This window comes from Protopterus annectens, chromosome 12.part0 (assembly GCF_019279795.1).
Source record: "Protopterus annectens isolate FY-2018-M chromosome 12.part0, PAN1.0, whole genome shotgun sequence".
Lineage (NCBI taxonomy): Eukaryota > Metazoa > Chordata > Ceratodontiformes > Protopteridae > Protopterus > Protopterus annectens.
This window is the reverse complement of record NC_056746.1, coordinates 1,501,985,647-1,501,995,711: the sequence shown is the minus strand read 5'-3', so window position 1 is coordinate 1,501,995,711 and position 10,065 is coordinate 1,501,985,647. Positions and strand designations below refer to the sequence as shown.

Sequence of the window (10,065 nt, the reverse complement as noted above, 5' to 3'; positions counted from 1 at the left end):
CTGAGATCTGGACCCTATAGCTGTGCCAGTGGGGAGTCTTATTGGAAATATGGAGAGAAAGAGAGAAATCAGCCTCTGACTGACTGTAATCTTGTGTGCTCTTAAGGGAAATTGTACTTTACTGTGTGTGTGTTTTATTCCTTTTCAATATGGACGCCCCTCACTGGTGTTAGTGGTGAGGATTGTGGATCCTTGATTGCTGGGCCAGTGGATGGCAGTCACAGAGGGCATCAGTGTGGGGATTGCACAACTGTCCTAGAATTTGGCTCAAAATGTACCTCCCTTCCTCGTAAACCTTCCTAAAGCAATAATTAAAATTTTAGATCCATTTTTCTTCAGAAATGCATCTTAATTTTATTCTCTTATTCTGTCAATGTCAGAGCTTGATAGTACTAACATTTTAAAATGATTATTTCTGGATTTGCTCCTGGTTCTGGCAGTAAGCAGTCGAGAGCTATGCTACTTAGGCAACCACTTTACTTTCTTAGAGCAAAACATTTGTCTATATGGTGGAGCAAACAACAACATAAAAATGTTTAGGAATATAGCCAATAGCTAGGCATTGACCACTCATTTTCCTACATGCTGGGTGGCAGGATTAGAGATAGACTGATAGCTAGCTAGGTAGATAGATAGATACGTTTTACTGGCCATCTCAGTTTGGTGGGATGAATGAATTATTTTAAATATAAGTTCATTTCCTTTGGTTATCATTCTTTAGCAGTTTTCTTCTTGATTGGCATTTTTTTTTCAAATGGTTATCTCAGTCATCAGAGCTGGTTTGCAGTAAAAGTTAATCATAATAAAGGGTAGCAATTAACAAGAATTGCGGTCACAAGGTTATGATCTATCCAATCAACAGCCTGAATAAACCTAGGAACCTAAAGGATAGCTGCTGGGTACATACAACAATAAATATGGTGACAGTTTGAGATGGAGTTTTTTAAGTAGCACATAAGTAGCATCTGTCAAACATAAATCAAAGCCTTAAATTGCAAATATATTAAATAGCATTATTAGTTAGCTTATCACATCCAGGAGAACATTCACATATCACATAGAAACTGCACTAATCCTCAGATTAGTTTATGCTTTATAAATTAGGTAAATATAACATTCTGACTGCAAAGTCCTAGGTTTGCAAAAGAGAATCTGGTTTTAGTGTGTCACTGCTTGTTTTCATGTCCCTTAGAGAAATCTGAAAAGTTTTCAAGGCAAGATTTCTGCACTGAACTCAACATGCCACGTCACCTCAGGTATGAAAAAAAAACAGATTGAAGTGCATGGCTTTGATACTTAAACTAGGCACCTAGAAACTGAAATACCATCTTAGAGAGAGAATCCACCCACCAACATCTGAAAAAAAAAGGAAATAAAAAATAGTTTTCAAAATAAAATAAGTCCCTTTTCTTGTGTAGTGCATTCTTCTACAATCTCACCATTTGAAATTCAAATGGCTAATTCAGAGTGAAGTAGGAAGCTGTCATTCTGCCCACTGAATTTAGCAACCTAATAAGAAAACAGACCTCTGTTTTTGAGAGGTGCCTCAGGTAAGTACCTTAAGTAAAAAATAAGGATGCCTTTCATGTGGCAAATAATTGCAAGTCCAAAGGAAAGGTGGAAGGGCACAAGTTCTACTTCAGAGACAAAATGAATGCAAATGTCTTTTGTTTTTGATACTTGACAATTGTTATATGTAAATAAATAAATTCCTATTTGCCCCCCCGCAAGGGCCATGTGGGTTGGGTGCCTGCTTCACCTTACCCTTCCTACATCTGGTCATGAACACTATTCATCACGTTTTAACCACACTTTTGTAAAATAATCAGCATGAATTAAGAGTACACACACACACACACACACACACACACACACACACACACACACACACACACACACACACACACACACATAGATAGTGAATTAAGTGCAGCACTTGTTAATTGATATACCAGTCCAATACTCCTTTATTCAGCCTAGCTTCCTTGATGGATCTGAGACCTTTCCCATGTTAACATTTATGTTTCGATCCTTATCAGAACATCAGGTGTAAGAGTGATGAGTTTGTAATGTTGGTCGTGGACTCATATTGCTGGATCAGCAGTAAGAAGGATTAGTTTTATCTATCAGTGTAATGGAAATATAACTCATACTAATGAGAAGAAGAGACGACTAGAAACCTTGACTACCACTTTCTCAGTACTCCGTGGACATGAGATGTGATTGCCAACCAATAGTGTGAAAGACCTGCCCTTGAGGTAGCTGCGAATCCAATGACTAGCCAGTACAGTTAAAAAAGACAGTAATGAACCTAACTTATACCACACAGGCAAAGCTCACTTCAAACCCTGTAATGATTTACAGGATTTTGGATAGGCTATATAAGAGTGATGTACCTACAGGAATCCAGATGATTATTTGTTCCCTTCTATGATAATGCCAAAATGGTTACCATGTTCCAAAATGCAAATAAAGTGCTAGCATATCATGATACTTTAAAAATACATGTTCAAGGATGGCTATAAGAGTGTCACAGGCTCTTAGGACTGTGGGACATTGTCATTTAGAGCCTGGTCTTCCATAAGTAGGTATACTTAATAAAGTCCTTTGACATCAAATAACTACACTGGTTGAGTAGGGAACTCTGTTGAGGAAACCAAATACCTTTCTTGCTGAATCTGTATCTGGCCAAATGAAATTTCAGTGGATTCTTACACACTTCTGACAGAAACATCTGGCTGATATATCAGTTGTTTTTGTAGTCAGAAAGAACAACAGCATATTTCAAACTCTGTATGCTATAATTAACTATTAATCATGGCTGGAGGAATAGATTGTACAACACATACCCCTGAGTACTTCAGTTACATAATGAAGACAAAGCCTGTGTGGTCTAATAAAAGCTGGAATTACTAAGTATTACAAAGACTGCTGCCCCAATGCGCGCGCGTACACACACACACACACACACACACACACTGATAAGTGCTTTTACACCTTGACCCAAAATATGTTTAAATATTTTTCTCTTTTTTAATTCATGCTAGACTGTATGGAGGAGCAATATTTAAATATAGGTTTATTTTTATCCTATACTGTAAGAGACTGACTTTTTTCTTTTCCTTTTCATTGTTTATTTCTGTTGCTTTTTTTTTATTCATGCTTTTCAAATTCAGAAGCCCCCAAAATATGAATATATGAAACTAGACATATTTATTCTATAATGATGCGATGATCTCCCCTCTCCAACACAGTTTTCTAAGATGCAGAAAGTGATATATAAACAGTTATTGATAAAAAATGTTATTTCTCTAGTTAATATATTCTTTTCTCTTTAAGTGAGCACACATCTGGCATTCTTGTAAGGTAACCCAGTTGCTAATGTAATCTCTTCATGTAATGGCTACGGTCAGTCTTTTCAGACACAGATGATCTTTCCCCATTTAAACTCTCTCTCTCTCTCTCACACACACGCACACACACACACTCATACACACACACACACACACACACACACACACACACACACACACACACACACACACACACACACACACACACACACAAAGCTTCAATGTCAATAAAAGCTGAAAAGTCATGAACGCAGAGTTTTGTTTACATCTATTTCAAGGCTAAACGGAAGTCTGACAATGCTGGATCCTGTTTTCATAATTCTAAATCATGGAAGTGAAATGCTGTTCACATTAATGTGCTGCCAGATGTAAATAACAGTTGTGCAGTTATTTTTAGTAAACATATTACTTGCTAATATTGTGGGTTTGTAGTAAAGAAGAAAACATTTGCCATTGAGCACTTATATCAAGATATTTAAAAGTGTAGGCTAAAGCTGTAGGATTCAAAGTGCTTCAAAGTTAAACATTTCTCTAATTCAATACATTATCTATGGCGTGTTGTTTGAATTTGTGTGCGACCAGACTGTGATATTATTATTTATTTGGCTTTTATTGCTTACATATTGTTACTGAAGAGTTGCTGCTGAATGTTAGGAAGCACTTCTTGCTGCATGTTTTTGTTTCTTTTGTGGAAAGTGAATAACGAGTGCAGAATCAGAACGCGGCAGTGAAATCACTGAAGAGTGAGGAGGTGAAGAAAGGTGGTTTTCAGCTGTATTTTGGATAACGTAATGTTTTACTGTTCCAGTTTAACTATGATGGTGGAGTTTGTTTTTAGTGCAATGCCTAGCAATAAAATACTAGCTAAGAATATCTCTGCAGTTATTCTTCTGTTTGTTTCAGTAGCTGGGACTCATTCAGCAAGGGTTGTAAGAAATGTTATAACACTTAGACCCAGGCACTGTTTGCTTCATTGTAGTGATCAATTACATTATTATTATCTTTATTGTTCACTTATGTTATATTACATCATTCTGAAGCTTTTGACTCCGCTTACTGCAATAGCTGTTAGATACAGACCACCTTCTGCTTCATGAGCAGCATCTATTGGACACGTGAAAGTACCTATAACTTGTATTACTGATAATTTTGTGGACAAGGAAGGACGGAGAGACAGCATCTCTTATTGGACACGTGAAAGTACCTATAACTTGTATTACTGATAATTTTGTGGACAAGGAAGGAAGGAGAGACAGCATCTCTTATTGGACACGTGAAAGTACCTATAACTTGTATTACTGATAATTTTGTGGACAAGGAAGGAGGGAGAGACAGCATCTCTTATTGGACACATGAAAGTACCTATAACTTGTATTACTGATAATTTTGTGGACAAGAAAGGAGGGAGAGACAGCATCTCTTATTGGACACGTGAAAGTACCTATAACTTGTATTACTGATAATTTTGTGGACAAGGAAGGAGGGAGAGACAGCATCTCTTATTGGACACGTGAAAGTACCTATAACTTGTATTACTGATAATTTTGTGGACAAGGAAGGAGGGACAGACAGCATCTCTTATTGGACACGTGAAAGTACCTATAACCTGTATTACTGATAATTTTGTGGACAAGGAAGGAGGGAGAGACAGCATCTCTTACTGGATACGTGAAAGTACCTATAACTTGTATTACTGATAATTTTGAGGACAAGGAAGGAGGGAGAGACAGCATCTCTTATTGAACATGTGAAAGTACCTATAACTTGCATTACTGATAGTTTTATGCAGGAAGAGAGGTAGCATCTCTTGTTGGACACAAGAAAGCACCTGTAGCTTGTACTACTGTTATTTTTGTGGACAGGGAGGGGGCACAGCTTTATGACTATAACCAGGACTGCTATGAATCATGTAGTCATAGCTGGCATGTGTTTCACTTCATTATATATACGTATTTCTTAGTGTGCGCCATATGAATATATGTGCACATATAGACATCCCACTATTTACAGGATATTTTTGCTGACCCGGTTACATTATATTTGGGTATTTTGATTTCATTCAGGTGATCTTTTAAAATGTCATGAATCGCTAGTGTGAGTCCCAAAACACGGAAACTAAATGGCCAAACAATGGACTTACATATAATAAGTATGAGATGTCCATTTCTTGAACATATTTGCTAGTGTGAGTCCCAAAACATGGAAACTAAATGGCCAAACAATGTACTTACACATAATAAGTATGAGATGTCCATTTCCTGAACATCCCCTTTTCTCCCAGGTACAGTGATCTTGTAGCTGGTATTTATAAGTTTAGTGGGTGTGGGAGGTTTGTCTCCTGCAAAAAAATGTTTAAAGGAGAAAAGCAATGTTCAGAATTCACTCGTCTCCCATAGTTTTGGTTGTTTTCGACATTATGAGTGCTGCCTTTTCAAAATGGAGCTTTTCACTGTATACATTTTCATATCTTTATTGTCACTGATTCTGTTCTGTGTAGGTGCTGTACTTTGGCAGATGCACTTTAAAGCACATTTACATACAAGTCCTCTTTCTCAGCATCCATCTTTCATGTGCAACCACTTTACCATGTGCAAAATCACTTGTAATAATCCTTGTTTCATATGATCACATCTCCAGGATCTCACTCTACTTTTCAGCTAAGTTATAGTTTGATCTTTTAAACTCTGCATCCTTATAGTATTCAAAGTGATGCCTCAGTATTCCATATGGCTGAGACCTTGTATTCCATATGGCTGAGACCTTATATTCCATATGGCTGAGACCTTAACACACAAAAATGTCCTTGAAGAGAAGCAGCTGTCTCTAAATCCTGCTTATTGTCTAAATAACACAGTGTAATTTAATGTACAGGAAGCTGAAGTGATGAGGTTTACTCATGGGCATTTATGAAAGTTATTTGTAAATTGTACTGGGTGATCCTTTTTTATAGCAATCTTTATGTGTCAAACTACATTTCATTGTTTTCTGTATATTAAGCAGTCACTTATTCTCTTTTTTGAAGATGATGTAAACTAAAATCAGTTGCATTTTCAGTAGAATAATTTCACTGTATTGCAGACATAACTCTCAGATGCCCATGATCTTGACTCTGATTTTGCCTCATATTTTTTGATCTGTCCCTTGCAAAATATTTGATTTTCTGGTAAATCACTGAAGATTACAGCCAGTCAATAATGTCAGACATTAAAGATTCATACTTATTATTCAGAAAATATATGTTGATGCAAACTGTGCTGTTCGATTACCTTTTTGCTTGAATAAGAGTAATATTTAAAAATTGTCCTGGAATTTGGGTATTTATCCCCACATTATTTTTTGCCCTGGTCCTTAATTCTTGAGCAAAGATGTTGACATCTATGAGTAAGAAACATTCTGACTAGATTACAAGAAGTGTCTGAATCAGGTCTATGACCTGCACATTGAAAATCATTGAACGGCATATGTCATCAAACATGCTGTTCATTGAGCTGTTCAAGTAAGATGGCATTATGGTAGTGATAAGGAAATTTGCCCTTTTGCCACTGTAATGTGATCTTGGAGTTGGTATATATAATTAGTGGGGGTACAGCCCCCCACAAGGAATTTCAGTGAACGTCATTTACAATGTAATGCTGTTCAACGATTTTTCTGTTTGATGGCTAAACATAGGCCCATCTGAACCATTTTAGCAATTTGTGTGCATAAAGCAAGGTTGGTAAAGAAGAAAGCAATATTTATTTCATTTGTACTTTTAAATTTTAAGATAATCTTACTTTCAGGGCCCATCTAATGATAATGAGAGAACACCACATTAATGTACAAAGGTATCAAGCATGTTCTTAATGGATAATAAATACACATGCATTATGGGTAGAGCACTGCATGAAGTAGTTTCCTACTGAAATCACATGTGTTTTACAAACAGTCTTGTCTGAAACATGATTTACCTACTTTCTAAAACATTTTGCACAGATGTAACATTACATTTCTATTCTTTACAATAACTTAGATGGAAAACCTCTAGTGATTTTAAAACAACAATTATACGTACTTCTGTATAGTACACACACAAACACACGCACATGCATATGCATACATACAAGCACATACCATATGTCCATGCATCCATTTTCCAATGACCCTTTTTATTCTTTATAGGTTTGCTGGTACAGAGGAGCCTATCCCAGCAGCCAGGGAGAGTAAGGCACTGAAGTCTCTTCTGGACAGGATGGCAGTTTATAGATTCATAGATTAATACTAGGCTAACTGTCCTTGGGGGCCATTTTAAGCCTAGCCAATTACCCCATGTGAGGATCAAACCCTGCACCTTGTGTTTCTAAGGTAAGCACCTTAACCATTATGCCAACCTCCCACCCTATAGTGTATATCAATAGTACCTGTGAAATAAAAATGTACTGAGTGCAGACTTTCAAGATGAGCTAAATACACTGAATTAAAAGTAACTCAGACAAACATTGATATGTCTTCATAATATTAAAACAAAAAGCTGCTGTAAATATTCATGCTATTCTCTAATTCATTTTTTAAAAAAAAAAGGTATTACAAATGAATTGAAAGTACCCCTACAATACGCCAGTTGATGGGCCAAGTCTTTGCCTCAGAAATGGGTTAATCCAGGATCAGTTTTGTAATGCAGAAAAACATGAACCTAATACCACTGCTAAGTCTTGTGTTGTACTTCATGTAGTCAAGAAAATGCAATGAACTACTGCATGAAAACACAATTTAAATTCAGCTTCTGTGATGGAAAAATATCCAAACTAGAATGGAATACTAAAAGAGACCTCCTCTAACACTATTATTGCACCAAGGCAATGCAGTCATATTAACATTTTGGTGTTGCTGTAAACTGTTTACTAATGTTGCAAACCATTTACTAATAAACTATTAAACAGCATCCTGAGCATATATAATTATATTACGTCCCACAATTCTCATCCCTGACATTTACAGAAACACAGATACTTTGCATAACATTATTATATTATTACATTTCCAGTCCACAATACCACAGTATTTATACATTAAAGAAAAGAAAACAGGAAACAGCAGTGTGTGTGCGTGTGTGTGTGTGTGTGTGTGTGTGTGTGTGTGTGTGTGTGTGTGTGTGTGAGTGTGGTCTATATTGTTTTTTTTTTCTTTAGCCAGCCTACATGGAAACATGTTGCAAGAAACCTGCTATTTTGAATCCTGCTACCTTGACTCCTAATCCACTGAAACTTGTAGAGATAATTTATCTCTGGTTCTGCAAGGGGGGCAAGTTTGACACTCATCACATTTCCTCCATGACATGTATGTGTGGTATTAATATGATTTTACATATATACAACACACATTTACTCATGGATCATCTCCAGTCATATTAGCTTTATGACATAATATTTTATAAACGATAACGTAAAGGCTTACCTGGTAATTCTTGCCTATCGTACTCAGCATTCATTGCAGGAACCACAGACTGATCCTTGCTGTTATTTTCCATACGCACAGGCAGATCCTTGATTAGACTACAGTGGTCCTTTTTCCTGCTAGGTCCTTAATCTCGAGGGAAGGAAGGCTTTCCTTGGCCCACTGAGTATTGGGAGGTTCCGTTTGCATCAGTACTAGCTGGAAAGGTGGCTGGGATGGACGTCGAGCCTTGGGGGCATACTCCTTACTTGGATCCTTTCCCCTGCAGTCATACAGCACACAGGAGATCAGGAATACCAACAGCAAGATAATATAGCTAGCAACCAGAATAATCAAATTCAGTGTGACAGGATCGATCTCCAGATAAAACTCCATTTGGTCCCATACTATCGTACAAAAGTAAGAATTACCAACCCATACAGTCTCTGCAAGCACAGACTGGCATGGTCTAACAGGTCAGAATAGATACATATGTATCAGGGTAAAATACTGTAATCCATATGGCTGTTTCAGCAAGACATTTCTCCGAATTACAGGATTACAAACTACTCTATTTAATGACTTAAGCTCCTGTTTATAATTCCGTGTTGCACATGGTGGAACAACACTAGAAATCTGGTAACAGTAACACATTCACAATCAAAGCACAACATGCTGAGAGTAAATGTTGGCTTCATTTATATTTTTGCTGGAAATGTATATCTGACTACTGAATGAATCCTCTAAATTTTATAGAGATGTTTCCATAATGGCCTGTCTTTGTATAATGTTGTTTTATGGCAGGTTACAGCTTTATTTACTACATTGCTAATTTGATTGAAAATAGGCAAATTGAAATGCGCTTTCTTAAAATGCTAAAAATCTTAAAAGCCATGTTTAAAGTAAAATATTTTAGCATTTCATAAACAGTATCAGTAAAGGCTTTCTTATGTGATATATTTTGCAGGATACATGTTGTTGTGATTTTTGAAAATGAGGTAATTAAGCTAAAACAAGCTTTCTAACCTGTTCACTACTACAATGCACACTTTGTGTTCTTTTCTGCTGCCTTTATTAATAATATGTAAGTGACTAGAGTTCTATAAAAGTAAGAAAAGAAAAAAAAAAGCAGATGATGTAAAACTGCCCTGCAGATGAAAACAAAATCATCTGTATAAAACCTAAGGTAATTCTGCCATATCTCTGTTCTATAGCCGGAAAATCAGAAAGTGTGACATTCGTTGTATTAATGTTAATGTCCTAAAGTTCAAAACAGTTACAGATTGGCCAGATTCCAAAGCAG

The 10,065-nt window shown here is 36.5% G+C and overlaps 1 protein-coding gene across 1 annotated transcript; it reads right to left on the bottom strand.

The window, feature by feature from the left end:
- Positions 1-8,790: 8,790 nt before the first annotated feature.
- LOC122817391 (small integral membrane protein 36-like) lies at positions 8,791-9,158 on the bottom strand. Its single transcript, XM_044090579.1, has one exon. It carries the CDS (start codon positions 9,156-9,158, stop codon positions 8,877-8,879), a length of 282 nt encoding a protein of 93 aa, XP_043946514.1. The 3' UTR covers positions 8,791-8,876.
- Between the last annotated feature and the right edge of the window lie 907 nt (positions 9,159-10,065).